The sequence below is a fragment of the Adelges cooleyi genome, unplaced genomic scaffold, assembly GCF_023614345.1.
Source record: "Adelges cooleyi isolate 19-005CV unplaced genomic scaffold, UGA_ACOO_1.1 ACOO_flye_CR_arks_rails_tigmint_CR_PRNA_247, whole genome shotgun sequence".
Classification (NCBI taxonomy): domain Eukaryota; kingdom Metazoa; phylum Arthropoda; class Insecta; order Hemiptera; family Adelgidae; genus Adelges; species Adelges cooleyi.
This window is the reverse complement of record NW_026095912.1, coordinates 13,507,615-13,523,988: the sequence shown is the minus strand read 5'-3', so window position 1 is coordinate 13,523,988 and position 16,374 is coordinate 13,507,615. Positions and strand designations below refer to the sequence as shown.

General features: G+C 31.0%; 1 protein-coding gene across 4 annotated transcripts in view; it reads right to left on the bottom strand.

Moving 5' to 3' along the window:
• Positions 1-4,046: 4,046 nt before the first annotated feature.
• LOC126836365 (galactosylgalactosylxylosylprotein 3-beta-glucuronosyltransferase P-like) overlaps positions 4,047-16,374 on the bottom strand; it is a 48,524-nt gene continuing 36,196 nt past the window's right edge. For all 4 annotated transcript variants that reach the window (XM_050569645.1, XM_050569644.1, XM_050569646.1 and 1 more), the window contains 4 exons: positions 15,098-15,255; positions 12,280-12,456; positions 9,878-9,991; positions 4,047-6,383 (listed from right to left, as the gene is read on the bottom strand). In XM_050569645.1, the coding sequence (XP_050425602.1) occupies positions 6,276-6,383; positions 9,878-9,991; positions 12,280-12,456; positions 15,098-15,255 (557 nt within the window). In that variant the 3' untranslated portion in view covers positions 4,047-6,275. The remainder of the gene's footprint in view (positions 6,384-9,877; positions 9,992-12,279; positions 12,457-15,097; positions 15,256-16,374) is intronic.

Genomic DNA, 16,374 nt, shown 5'->3' with positions numbered 1-16,374 from the left:
GGAACGGTATTGATTTTATTAAAAATGTGTTAATAGCAAGCCTTTGCCGTGTTTATTGAGTTGCCTAAACATTAAACCGTTAGGGGATTATTAAAACGTGTGACTCAAAATAATTATGAGCTTATAAAGGCTCGTTAAAAAAATACCATACCGTTTTGAACAAAAAAGTAATGACTGAGTATTTAGTGAATTTCAAATATTTAAATATATTTTATCCGATACATATATTTTTGCACGTTGAGTTAAAGCGATTGTTAGTATTTTTTTTTCACGAATGCGTTTCGAAATTATTCGGAAAACGTTACAAAACAATTTCAATTCAAACCAAACGATGGTTATCCTATTCGGGTCCTCGCTTTGTATAATGTTGTATACTTTATATTACATTTAACGCTATTGTAAAAGTTTTTGAATGGCATTACCGAAAACTGACAAAAATATATTATTGAAACGAAATTGCGTAACGTTTGTCAACTGTGAAAATAATGAATAATTCTTTACAAAACACACACACCAAAAGTAATGAAAAGTCATTTTGTTATGTAAAATACAGCGTGGGTTATATTATTACTGCCTGCTGGAATAATAAACATCTCTAGTGTACCTAAACCACTGGCCGATTTATCAACAAAACGAAAATCTCTTGTTTCAATGAGTCAGTATATTATTATTATTATTTTTGTCTGGCGCGTTTCGTTTAACACTCAAACAATGGTAATAAGACTCTCAAAATATTTTTCAAAAAAGTACTTTGTGCCCAAGTGTTCGAGTCAAATTAACAAAATAATATAATGTTTATTGTTGTGGTAAAAATAGCGCATAAAAGGAAAATTGCTAAATCTTGTGTAACCCATGTAACTACCTAGTTAAGTTGGCACTTACTTAGTTGTCGGATACCAATGTAAGCGTGTGCCCCTGCTAAGAATAATATTATAGGTACCTACCTCCTATTTTTTAACACCTCAGTAGGTCAAACATATTTTATCATTTAATTAATGACGCAGTTGAGTTTGATGAAAATCCAAAGTTTACTAAGGTAAAAGCACACTTGTTTTGTCTAAGGGTTTCATTTGAACCGTAAAAACTTGCAAACGAAATCATACAAACCATAAAAAAACTTACTTACAAATTAAAAACAAAACATCCCTTAAACTTGACAACAAACCGAAACCAACCGTTCGTTGTAAAATTCCAATCACAATTTAAAACCAAATGATGTTTAAACTATTTCCAGTAAATTTGATTACCCATGTGACTTGACTAAACTTCAAACAAGTCACATGGTGGCTAAACGGTCTCTTGTCAAGGATACAACTTAAACTGTATTAAATGAACAGAGAAAAAAGTGATAAAACATATTTTTTAAATAATTTTTTACATACTTACGCATAACGGATTTGTTCTTTTTATACCGTTCTACAAATCGAATAAAGATAAAACGTTTTTATATAAAAATTCACTTAGAAGTTAAAATTAAATAAAAAAACTTGATTTTAGAATCAATTAATTGTATATTGATTAATGGCAACAAGAAAATAACTAGCTAAGTTTAAAATTAAAAATCAACTCCACTTTTATACTTATTAGCGCGCTCAAGCCCAAACTTGTAGATATAGAATAAAAAATATAGGATATATTATCCAAAAATGACAAGTCTAAGTATAAGTTTATAAAAACAAAATCTAGAAACAATGTTTTAAGAACTTGGTCAATGTGTGTTACAACGTTGAATCAATTAAAAATAATATATGGTTAATTACATTGAAATATGTAATTAACCATATATTATTTTTATAATCATTTTTAATGAATCATTTCACTTTAATTTTGAATTCAGGGATTTTAATATTGTTTCACAGTATTCTAGTATAATGTTGGATAAGATATGAAAAATATTGATAATTTTTTTAGGCACTTTCTTGAAACAGCTACAAAATAAAATATTAATTAAATTAAATTAAAAAATAAATAAAGACCAAACAAATTGATGACTATAACTGTTAGTATTCTGGTCGTGTGCTTATGTTTTTAACTATCATGAAAAGTCGAAAACACTTGACACGTTAAAAAAAATTACACAACAACTGTTAGCAAAAATGATGAACAACAATACATTTGAGTACCTACTTAACTGTACTTAACATTTGCACTAGGCACAATACCGTGTTTTAGTTTTACAATCAGAGATTTGCACCTCGCTTGTTAAAAACGATTAAATAACGCAATAATATAGATAACAGTCATGTGATTACCCAGCAGGTTTATGTAAACAAAGCCTAGTCTATCTTTACTATTCAAATAATTAGATATGTTTGTTAAAAATCAAAAGCACTTTTTATTATTTTTAATTAACGCACCTATTAATATTTGCTCATCAAAAAATCATTTTCTTTAAATAATAATAATCATTTATTATTCAAATGATAAGAAGGCCGGTTATAACAGAGTATAAGCAAGTAAAATAAAACTTCAACTTATAAACAAAATTTACAATTTATTTTTTATTTCAATGAAGTTTTGTAATTTATACAAATTGCCCGTGCCGATAGTATTTTATAAATTACTTAAATAGATTGTTATGATTCGTTTTAATATAATTTTCAGATAAAAACTGTTCCACAGTTTAAATAAGTTTAAATTGTGTTAATTAAAAAAAAAATGCAAAGTTACTTATTGTAAAATGATAACCAAATTAACGAAGATTATTTTTAAGTAGTTTGAAAAATAATTATATATTTTCAGTTTTAAAGTCATTGCATATTTCTTTTATTATGAAATAACAAAATTTTTATGCCGACCATAATATCATTTTTTATTATTTTTGTTTACCATTTTGAAAATATTTAATTAAGAACATTTTTTTTGTCCGGGAACTTAATTATGGAGTTTTTTTTTTATAAGCGGTACACAATTAGTATAACATATGCAAACCTGATATTTGGAAGAATTGTATTGTGTACTTTTTAATGGAAATACAATTTTCAATGTAACTTTGATATATTTTTTAAAAAAACTAGTCGAGTTGAGAATGCAAATCAAAAACTGTCTGTTAGCGTCTGATAATCTTCGCTAAACTCTACCATTCAATGTGATACCTACTCAAAATGTATTTTAAAGATTATTAGGAGCTTGTTGTATCAATAGACAACCCTTTTTAATCCTTTTACTAGATTATAACATAGGCGGTAGGTACACAGATAGGTAATATTATAGGTAATAATCAAAACTAAAAACGCACATACAATCGTCCGACCAATCGAGTGGAAGTTTAATAATGGTTTTTTTATTTCTGTAATTTAAATTTGACGGTTATTACAAAATAAGTACTTAACTCCAAACTAAAGGAAACATTAGCCGTTTGTGTAGCATTAACAAAATGTTTGTTCGTAAAAACAAAACAAATATTAATCAATTTTTTAAAAAAAATTTTTTTTTACAAAAGTGTTTCCGTTCACAATATTTGTTATTACATTGATAAAATAGTTTAGTACATAATAATATAATAATTAGGTATTACATCATTGATAGTTCATACAGACATAATAGTATCAGATAATAATTGTATAGGTCTAATGTATTAACAAATGCTTTTTTTTTTCACAGTATAGTTACTGTAAAAATTATTAGTAAGTTTTTTTGACCGTTAAATACGTTTTTGATTAAGATGGGCTAGTACATAAATATAACACATTACATTTGAGCATTATCCTTTTGGGTGAACGTGAATTACATTACTAATACTATAATTGTTATTATAATATTAGATAAATTGATTTCAATTGAAAATGAATAAGTAAGCGAAGAGATTTGATTTAATTGTAGGTGCTGCAGCAATAGGGAATTATTTAAAAAAAAATGTAAAATATCGGTTTCCTTAATTTAAAACTGTATTATATAAATATTTTTTTTTTGTAATTTTATTATGACACATATATATTTTAGATTAAGTAATTAAAATTATTGTGCGTTTCATTATGCAACAACAAAGTGTTGTTGATCGGTATAAGTATACTCTATATAAGACGAGATCACAGATCTATAAAAAAAAAAAAAAAAAGGAGAATAAAAATAAACAACTCATCTTGTAAACGTTATAATAATATTATTCCACAGCAGATACAGACAGAGGTAATTGGCCAGGCCGTCATAAGATTATCACACTTGAAACGGTTCTACCCAGTTGCTTAATGGTTTACAGTTATTTTATGGCACCCTGTTTTCTAAATGTATTTTTTTTTCTCTTGCTCGGTTTTATAACAAAAAACAAATCAAAATCAATACGTCGTGACAGTAGGGAAATAATAATATAAACTGTTTATGATGATCCGAGTGCCATTTTTAAAACGTCACGTGGATGACGGTTGTGTAGGTATACATATTTTTTCATTCTGGTGAGACATACTTAAAAAGAACAAAAAAAAAAGAATGATAATCGATTAAACGTATTGGGTTAGCGTATCGGCCAAGAGGCCTAAGAGTAACTCTAAAGATATTTAACTACAGTAAATAATTGCACTAATTACACGAAGAAAAAAAAATTGGGTACGGACTACGTTGAACAAACTACTATAGTATAATATTATTTAACTTAATGATAATAATCTATAATTAATTATTATGCAACAAACATGGGCACAATAAACTGTTCAATAATATATGGTATGATTTACACAACTACCATGATAGTTAATAGCAATAATAATAATATCATTATTATTTGGGGGTTTCAATGTGATATGATTCAACACGTATACGTTGGATATGTCCTTGAAAATTACCGACAAAACGGTATGGATAACAATGAGATTCTGAGGGTAGAGTAGAATCTCAAAGTAATATTGTAAGTTATAATAAGTTTTGTAATAACATTGTATTATATCACGGTGACTTTTACAGGTGTTTTTAAATAAATAGGTTCCAGCAATCCACGTGGACACGTTCATTACTTTATCAGTGAAAAATGTGCAAAACGTGAACGGTCAACATAAATGAAAATAAAATAGTAATAACACTAAAAAAAAAAAAAAAACGTTTTCGAACGATCTATACGACTATAAATAGAATATATAATAATATATTTTGATCGATATTTCAAAAAGCTTGCCGAACTTATACTCAGTCGTTTGATCACACAAAAAAAAAAATTCAATAAAATAATATTATATCGTTCGGCTCGTAAACAAAACAGAATCCGATTTGATTTGATTGATTGATTATTATTATTTTTTGGGTTGGACACACTGATTAATGTGTCAAACATCACGCAGGTGGCGGCCATATTGGGGGAAAAAATGCTTTTCCGTGTTGGGAAATACCAGACCGGGTTATAAGAATTGGCCGATTTGAATATTTTTAGAGATGACATTTTAATATATTTTATCGTGGAAAATTAACGTAGGATTTCTATTTCCCACGAATTTGCAAACAACATGACTTGAGTTCAGTGGGTTGGACACACTGAAAATGCAGTCGATTTCTATGACTTTCTAGTGACAGTGTACACATTTCCGGCGGTTGACTAGCTTGAGACCAACGAAAAATAATACAAAAAAAAAAACTATGTATTACAATATTAAAATATTAATAATTATTAAAAAAAAAAAAACAACATCCAAAGCGGTTGGTATCCGTGTGTATACAATATACGTATATAAGTCGAAATCAGACATGAGTGTGTACACAATGCATGTGGCGATGGTATAAGTAGGTAGGTATAATAATTAGGTATTATATGAGGCGCTCAGATGCCAAACCGATTAACTCCACTTAGCATGGTTGGATAAAAAAAAGTGTATAATTTTCAGTGGCCAAGATAAAAATAACTCCATAGTTGGATGTTTCACCACTAGAGTGCGCCAAGAAAATTGGCAATTGTACTTACATACATTGTTTCAAATAACTTTAACTGCCTGTCCTGATCAAAAAGTTGCATTTTATGGAGATAATCAGTTTGGCTTCTGAGCGGCTCATATTATCGAAATATTAACAGTATTCACAGTATAGATAGCGCAGAAGTAAAAAGAAACAACAAACGATACGTTAATAATAATAATAATAGAAATTAAAAACTAAGAGTAATAATGCTCGGTTTGAAATAAATCAGGCAATACAATTATTAAATATTATGCGTTTGAGCAAATCCAAATAGTAGAACTGGTCGTCTCGACGTGGGGCGATCGCCGGCGACTTTTGGTTTCGCCCTTTTGTGCGCCTTTTTCAGTATGAAAAACAAATCAGCAAAACACACACTGTACAATATTGACATGATGCAAACATCAAACGATGATCCTCTTCAAGTCGATAATATTCGTGTTTTTATACTTGACAACGTCCACTCTCGACGACGGTTCGTTTTTCTTCGTCTGCGTGTGCCACACCAATATCTGTAAATATAAAAAAAAAAATACATTTAAATAAGTTATAATTAAGTTTTGACACGAAATTTAAATGTTTTATACAACATAAAGTTTACATAAAAATGAAAAACTAAAACTTTTGCTGGGAGAGCACTGTTCGCCTCGCTCATCGTTATTAGCACTGTCGTCTCTCTCGTCGATTTGACCCAATCACTTACAATATAGGGTGTCTCAAAAAGAACGCCGGATTTAAATCTGCTATAAATGAAATTGATTTCTCTTAAAAAAACACAACAAATATATCATTCTCTTCAGGAGAAGTTTAGGTTTAACAGTGAAAAACAATATCGGGCATATGACCCCCTACTAGCCCTACAGGCGGTTATTCTTTCCATAAAATTTACCGTCACTCGATCACACATTGCCCCATCAAGTTCGTTGAGGACACTACGAATTTGTTGCTTAAGTTCCAAAAAATTTCGGACTTTGTTCTGGTAAACTCGCGACTTAGTGTATCCCCATAAGAAAAAATCAAAGGCCAAAGAAAATTACTGAGCATAGCACGGTAACGAACCCCATTCACTGCAACAGCATTTCCTTCTTCGTTTCCGAAATAGTAAGGACCGATCAAAACCCCTACTCCAAACCGTAACTCTTTGAGGATGCATTTCTTTTTCTTGGATCACTCTTGGGCTCTCAGATCCCCATATTCGACAAACCTGCTTGTTTACGAACCCGTTTAAATGGAAATGAGCTTCGGTGAAAATAATGCGCTTTGCATCGAGTGATGGTAAATTGTATGGAAAGAATAATCGCCTGTAGGACTAGTAAGGGGCTCATATGCTCGATATTGTTTTTCACTGTTAAACTTGAACTTCTCCTGAAGAGAATGATATACTTGTTTTGTGTTTTTTTAAGAGAAATCAATTTCATTTATAGCAGATTTAAATCCAGCGTTCTTTTTGAGACACCTTATACTTTGTGACACTTTTTTTATATCAACTGATTTCCCTCATTTCCATTTATTGTGTCGCTTTGTCAAAGCAATCTTTTTCGGGGGAATACGATGGCCATAACGAATTATATGTTAAAATAAACTACCCTAAATATTGCTCATTACATTACGAATAAAACATGCTAAATTTTAGTTCCAAGTTAGGTTTTATACCCGAAATTGCCTACAACGAATGTCTTAATAAATAGGACGTGTGGCCTACTCTTTAAAAAATCATCCCTTTTCGATAAATCATCCTTTAACACCTGACCCTCATCAATCAGCCAATGAAGGTCTTTTTCCCGAAAACACAGAACATATTATTATAGTCTACTTTATAATGCGAGAGTAACTTTTGGAATATTTGTATACGGTGAAAACAACACAAAGAGATAAATACAAAAACTCAGGTTCTATAAGTAAATCAATGATACAAAAAAAAAAAATAGATATTATTTGAATTATGCATATTGAATGCAATATAATACAGAAGTGAGTGAAACATGTTGTTTTGTAAATTATCTTATTATAATAATGAAAGTATTAGGGAAATTTTATCTAAAAAAAATTGACTCAACGTTATGATTTGAAGTCACTCTATACTTTAACCTGTATAACACACAGTATCTATACATTATCTAATACATAGTGATCTGGAAGTACTTAACACTTGTTGAAACATTTTTTTCAATTAGATTTTTGGCTTTTTGTAAATATAACATTTTACACGGAGGAGGATTATGGAGGTGAATTAATAGAGATAGTGGATTAGAGAAAATAGATTAGAGATACTAGATTGCAGGATATATCCACGTATTGATGTATCTGCATGAAGTGTGGATACTCTTAATTTTTTTTTATTATAAAATTCCAAATTGCTTAAGCGTAATGGACTGTTTCCACAACGCGTTTGACGACGTTTTTAAAAATGTTTATAACATTTTTTAGATAGATTGTCTAAAATAAATAGTACTAGAAAAATCACAAGCTCATTTTAGATCTTTTAAAAAAAAAACTATGTTTAATTGTTTAAGATTGACTGTTTTTGATTTTTCATATAAAATGTTTCAAGCATATAATTTGCAAAATGTTGTATGAATACTTTGAACATCTTTTCAGTGTTTAAACAACGTTTTTGAAACAATACATTTCGTTTTATGTAGTTATATAATATACATATCGTTAACTCGAGCAAATCGACTCGAATAATTGGATATATTGTAATAAAACAATTAAAATGTTTTACAATAGTGATCATCATATAAGTATTACATCGGTGTGGTACTTAAATGAGACATGGATGGCCGTCATTCTGCTCCAAATAGGCATTTCTTTATTTTTTTGCAGGTTATTATTTCATCCTCCAAGTCTTTTTGTTTGCATATCAAGTTTTTATTCATAACTGGACAATATTGAGTGTACTATACTAGGATAATAATTATTATTCACAATATGTTTGGTTTTGTCCCACATTTCACACTGGTAGTAAGCTTAATTATGTGGAACTTGTGCCAAGTTGTATATTTGTCTACAATAATATAACTATTGGATGTGGGAATTTGACAAAAATCCAACCAATATAAGGACCGCCTTAATGCAGTATAATATAACGTAATCAATGTTTGTAATGTGTAACTAATAAGAATTAATGACTTCGATACTTATGGGATACATACAAAAACAATAAAGCAAATATGATTACATTCAAATGAAGTAATATCGACTACTCTTGCCGGTTTCACTTGGCACCTTTGGATTTCATACTATCAGAGTTCATTTCGACCGTCTCCGGTTCCAACCACTCGGTATGGTTTCTTTGATTTGAACAAAATATGTTGTCGGACTGCGTTTTCACTCAGCAAAGCCGTCAAGCAAACTTTACACGTCCATATAGATTCGTAGCCGCTCACGTTGACGTACCTGACCATGGTTCGTGGACACAACGGTTTAGACTTTCGGGCCCCATCCGAGACCTTTGACCTTTTCGGTTTCTTCTTCTTGGGCGATTTGGATGATGCAATTGGATTCTTTGGCATAGCGATCAAACGAAGCTCAGACAAACAAATCTCACTCCAGTTGGTGTACAACACGGACGCAAAAGTAAGTGATGTTTATCAAACTACAGCTGTTGACAGCAAATTAATATTTTGGCCAGAAATGCAATGATGTCTTACATATACCAATTGTTTGGAAAAAATGTGTTTAAACAATTGATGAACACTGTATGAGTGTGTCGAAGCTTTCATGGATGTCTTCTGTTCTCACAAATCTGACCACGTGCAATCCCCTTAATTGTAGCATGTAAAATGTCTGGTAAAACAATACTGTATAGTATTCTGTTGGCAATTATACAAATACTTTGCAAATATTGTAATACTGTACAACACTTTAGAATCAATGTAACGTATTGTCTAGATAATTATTGGGGAGATACACTTGGCAACGAACAAGCGACTATCACCGAAAATAACGTCTGAAAGTACCTATTGCAAGAGCTGTTGTTTACAGGTATTCGTTGAAAACTTACTTTGGTACAATTGTCCGCTTTCAGTTCTATTTCTCTGGGCTCGAAAGGACTTAGGCTCCTCAAAAATCCGTCTTCTTCGAACCCCGGTTTGTACGGCATCCTAGCGTGTGGTCTCTAAAAAATATTTTCAAAAAAACAAACAAACATAAATTACCATGCAAATACAATATTCTGTTCGGTTACGTTTTTGGAAATGTTCAACTAGTGAACGGACAAAAAAAAAACCATTCGCAAATACCACCGTTCCTAATGCTGCTGGCAATAAATTCAAAACCAAATCTCCCCGTCAACGCTTTTAAAAATTTCAGAGCCGTTTATTATATCACAAGATAACAGTAAGGTTCAAAGCGTTTACCCGCGGCAAATAACACTAGCGCCTGCGGTAAATATAATTGAAATGCAAATAGCTTTATCTAATTATTTATTGTTTGCATAGTTTCTCAGTGATCAAACACGGTTTATATTACACATTACCGTTTGACTGTGCCAGCACTATCTGCGTTTAAACTTCCACTCTTGGAATTCCATTAAGGTGTGTGTCGGGTGTAAACAAAAACGGTGGTAATGGCTTTGGCCGGGAAACAACATTGAGTGTGCGATGCGTGAATTTATTCACTAAAAAAGTTACACCACCGTACTATAGAAAAATGCAGTTTAGAACGGTTCGAGTAGAATTTAAACGTTAAAAAAAAAAAAATGTTTAATCGAACAAATGAATAAAGTTAAAAAAATTGTGCCTGGGCGATTAATAACTATAAGTAAAACACAATCAATATCTCTTCTTAAAATGATAGCGATTTTCCAGTGTTTCTTTGTGAAGAAAAAATGTGTGTTTATGTTATTTAAAAGTATCATAAAACTACTAAATAACCCTCCTTTTTCAGTATTTTTCACAGCTCTATTGACTTTTAAAGCTTAAAAAATATAATAACGCATCTAGGTTAATATTTGCTTTTAAATTAAGAATAATTTGTTGATCATATTCATTGGTCGATAGCCAACTCTTGGATAGTTACTTTAAAAGTTATTTAAGTTCACCATTTAAGACATTTTCTGCGAGGAATTTTATTTATGAGATGAATAAAAATTTATGTTCTATTTTTTTTACTCATAAAACGGTATAGCTTGTTTTGTCCGCTCTTATCGCCACTCTCTCTGTTGTTTGTACATCTTTAATATATAAAGTAAGCATAACGGTATAAAAAAAAAACAAAAAATTGCGGATTCTGGGGTTTTTTTATTTTTATTTTTGCACACCACTTTGAAACGTTTTGAACCAACAACAGATATAAATCGTATCGAAAACCTTTTTTTTTGTTCACCGCAATAAAAAACTGCCAGCTTTAAATCCTCTTATCCTCTTTTCTCTCCTGACCGAATTTCGAGGAATGAATTGTAGTAAAAAAAAAAAAACACTCAAGTTTCAAGATAAACGATTATATTTTTTATTTGCCTCTTTTGGAAAAACGTCAAAGGAATATTACACGTGAATATTTATTTATACTTATTCGGTAAATATTGAAAAAAATAGTATTGTAAAGCATTATAATTATTCATTAGATGGGTCAAAAGGATTTGTCAACAGATTCAAAAAAATTAATAGTATCATTCGAACGACTTTTTCTTGTTTACCTAAAGAGATAAAACTATTCGTTTACCTAGTGACCTAGTATTAGTCATGTTTTTCTAGAGCTGAGATTTTTTAAACTATACATTTGAAAATTTTTTTTAGTATCTAAAGTACGACACATAATTCAAAGTTAGATTTGATCTTTACAATAATCGAAGCGAATAAATTATTTAAAATAATCTAGAAAAATCTTTAAGCAACTTATGGTCGAGAGTGGCAGTATATTCATTTATTTACTATTAAAAATAATTTTTTTTTAAAAAGTGTTATACATATAGATGCAAATTATGTAATAGTTTTGTTGAAAAACAAAAAGTTATTTGCCTATACTTAAAGTATATATTTTGTAATTTTCTTTTTTTTCAACAACATTTTTTCCAATTTTTAACAAAATATATAGTATTTTTATCGACTTTATCGTTTTCATGAAATTTAAAATTACAAAATACATTTTTTTTCTCTACAATTGTAATTGCAGGTGTAGTAGTGATAAATAAAAGATGCAACACCTCATATCTCATTTTTTTTTTACCAGATCAAGTTGGCCATTTGGATTTTGTACAATAATATGTATAGGTAATAATTCATGCGGATACACTGATATGGTCGCGAGACCATAATCAGTATTTTTATAGTTTTTCTATCTGTTTTCATATAGTCTGTGGTTATAATATTTATTTGGATGGTAATTTTATTGATTTTTATCCTGCAAAGTTGAGATATGTGCTGCGGCATCTTAATAGCTACGTTATAACTTATGATATGCACTTACTTCCTGCAAGAACTTTACACTGACTGCGAACCCTGCCATGTCGACCGGGAACTTCCGGCCGGCTATCCAACCGTCGTAGAAACCGACCAGGTTGCCGTTTTCCACGATTGGCGTGCTCAGTCCAGTCTTGGTGCACAGTCCCACTGGCCACATGGATACCTTCTGCGTGTAACGCATCTATATTGAACAACAAAAAAAAAAAACACCGGAATTAGATGGACATATAAAAAGGCAAAGGAGACGATTACTAATGGTCTGGGCGCAAAGCCCGCCCCAGTGGTGTGGGCTTTTCGAAAACAGTACACGGTGATCGACTCAACTCGATACACTCTGACTTTAAAAGGAAAAAAATCTCACGGGCAAATCCAAAGATTTGCATTGAAACGATGTTAAGTAAGCTAAAAAAAAGTCAAGTAAAAAATATTAACTTGACGGGTGGTTTGCAAATGGTAATTGGGTTAAAGCATAGTGTAGCAGCATAGATAAAATTTTAATATGTTATCTATTGAAAGCAGAACGGGGGAATGAAAATAATGACTGGTCGATAGCCATTTTTGAATGAATACGTTTTGAGTAATTAGCGTTTGAAATTTGGACGAGGGAGTGCAGGTGAGTGGTACTCGTGAATATGTACTATACCATTACAGTCTACCAGATAGACTTTATACGCATTTACATTTAAATGGAAATAACTCAAATATTCTTCTAAAACTGGTGAACTATCAGTCGAATGAAAATGTTTTTTCAAAATGAAAAAGCTACAAAGTTTCGATTATTTTCCCAGACGTTCTTTGGACGTACCTATCACGTTAAATTGATCACTGTGTATACAATCTATATATTGTGTGTGTGTGTGTGTGTACACACAAGAGTGCGTTTGACGGATTGCATTTCTTATAATACACAACGGGAGACGCGTTCAGTTCAAAGGAAAATCGTTTTCTTCCTGTTAAGGCAGACGGAAAAATAACATAATGCTCTTACGACGTATTGTGTGTGTTTTTTTTTATTAAGCCAATTTATCCTGGTTATGTCGTATCGCCATCATCTGTCACTGTGAGAGACTATTGGGTATATTCCTTTTTTTTTTTTTTTTAGGTGTAGCTATATCCTTGCCGGTGATGGATTCTGAACGAAATAAAAACATATTGCATCTACATAAAAATAAATAGCTCTCATAAAAAGTAAAAAATAACCGAGAAAAAATATACTATATTATAATAATTATATATTGTATTATAATATATATTTTCGAAACGGAGGCTTACAATAGTTGATTTTGGTCAGATTTTTTTTGAGGAGTCAATCACAATTTTTGTATTCTAATAGAAACAAAATCTTAGGGCATATTAGGTAACATACTTTTGCATGCAATTATTTTGGTAATTAGCATTTTTTTTTTCAATCTGAACTAATGGTACTAATGTTGACAAGGTAATTTTGTGAGTTGTTATTCATCCTAACCGAAAATATGTATAGTGTCATGTAGAGTGATTGACGATTCATAATATCGACGGGTACAGAGTACAATATTTATTTTCAGATAGAAATATTCAACTGTTTTGTTCGGATGGCCAAAAATTTGAAAACCAATTAATCATTTGTTTTTTGTCTAGAATCTAGTCTAATTTATTGACAACATAAAATCATAGATAAATAAAAACTATTCTATAACAGTATTAATAAGAAAATTAATTAAAATTATAAACGTATAATTAACTCAAAACTCAAAAGTTACACGACACTATTCACTATTGGTAAAAAGACTGATGAAGATACTAGCTTTTGTTTCAAATCCATTTTGGATTATTATTAAAAATCGAAATTACGTTAAAAATACCAATAAAACATTGCCTTTTGCATTAAATACAGAATAAAGTAATACTTAAAAGTATCCATTAAGTACAAACGTTTGGAGATTTATTAAACTTAACTGGGCGCACCACATTCATGCCAAAATAATAAGTGTGAACCAACGTCTTAGAACACTCCAACCTCTACTCCATAAAAATGCCTAAACTAACTTGCACACTAAACTCGTAATATACAAAAGCTTTATCAAACCAATGTGGTCTTATGGTATTGAGCTATGGGGTGCAGCAAAAAAATTAAACATTAAAAAAATTCAAGTTCTCCAATCAAAGTGCCTTCACTGAATTCTTAACACCCCACCTTATATCTCAAACGAAACAATACACAAAGACCTTCGCCTTCCTCCTGTAAAACAAACTGCTATCTCCAGATAACCCTCCACGTCGCCTAAAAAGATCCTGGTGTAGAGACCTTTTTCAATAATAAATAATAAGTGTAAATATGTCTGTAATTGTAATTTTCCCAACAATTTAATATAAAATATGTAATTGTAATTTAGTTCAAGTACTCATGTCAATAGGAGTTCCGCCACTGGGCGGTCTCTCCCCAAGTTATTCAAGTTTTGTATATATGAGTTTTTTTTTCAAATACTTATTGTATATTTTATACAGATTGTATTTTATTTTAATTAAAAAAATCTGAATCTGGATAAATATATTAAATTTATTTCAAAACAAGTTAACTGACTGTTCGACTTCGCGTTAAACGCGTTATTTTTTTTTTATCTCGTTTTCTACGGTTCGTTTATGATTTTTATCAAGCAAATACGGTAAATTTGTTCAACGATAACGTAAACCTTAGTTCATTAACCTAATGTCAATCCCCTTACAGCCTACAGCGATTAAACGCGAGCCGGGCCCGACATATTTTCAGAGACAATCGCCGTGACCGTATGTCAAAAGATAAAGAAATAAATGGGCAGGAAAAGAAAAAGAAAAACGCTTACCTCGTTGAAAAGCCTGACGTCGTATGTGTTGTCGTCGTCAGCGAAATACATGATACCGTCGTTGGCGTTCTCGCGTATCCAGCTTAGAGCTCGGTTACGGTTGGCCACTCCTTTGGGCTTAGCTCCCTTGGTTGTCTTGTATCGTTTCGGCATTGGAGCTGGAAAAAAACCACACAGTAACCGTGTAATCAAAAGAGGCTGCTGAGTCAATAATAATAATAATAAAAAAAAAAAGGGACAAAGGAAAAATCTACAACGTTAGCAAAAAATATACATCCCTAAGCCACACTCGTTTGTCACAAACGGGGGAATGATTGTGTATTCAAATTATTGTTTTAATCGAATCTGTTTCGGATTTGCCCAAATCCGATCTCACTCGCAATCACAATGGTTCTAAATAAAAAATAGCCAACGCGATCCCATAGTAGACCCCAATAGTGCGGACGGAGCTTATTGTAGTCAAAAAGATCGAAAGTCTTCAGGAATCATTACAGCTAAAAGTTATAAAAACAAACGTTCAACTGTAAATGGTAAAAATGATTGAACACAAATCATTTTTTCACATAGATGTGCTTATAATCGCGTCATTTGAACTTTGGAGTGTTCTTCAGTTAAACGGTAACATACCTAGGTATTTAAGTATATTTTTAAGCGCATAAAAATCTACTGAACACTTGACTGGTAGATTGAAATTTTTTAAATATTGTAACAAACTTATATGAATATTCCCAAACAAAAAAAAAAAATGTTAAATTTGTCATGGAAAAATATATGAATACTAACAAATAGAAAATAAAAACAAGAGTCGATTTATGTGGATGAATTTTTTTCACATTTTACCTTATACTTTTGGACAATATTTCTGATCTATAAACTGCAGATAAACAAATAAAATAAAAAACAAAACGCATCGTTGTGAGAAAAATACCTACTCGGATACGCATCGAAACTAAAAACAAATAGGTTATGCTCAATCGCTCCCGGACCAACGTTAAGCCAATGCTCATTGTTTGTAATTGACACTTTGACAAGCATTGCCATAGTACGGTACTGATTAAATTAAATGAATCGAACCAACTTTGGATGACTCGACAACATTACAACGAGAACCGTGAAAATCCGGCGTCGCCTAATGCTCACAAAAACGCGGAGAGGATCGAAAAATGTACAAGCGGATTTAGAAGAAGAAAAGAACTCGTTTAAATCGTTCCTCGCAACCCATAGTTCGCGTTGCTTGATGTGTTAATACTTATTCAGAGATGGGTAAATTATTTTTT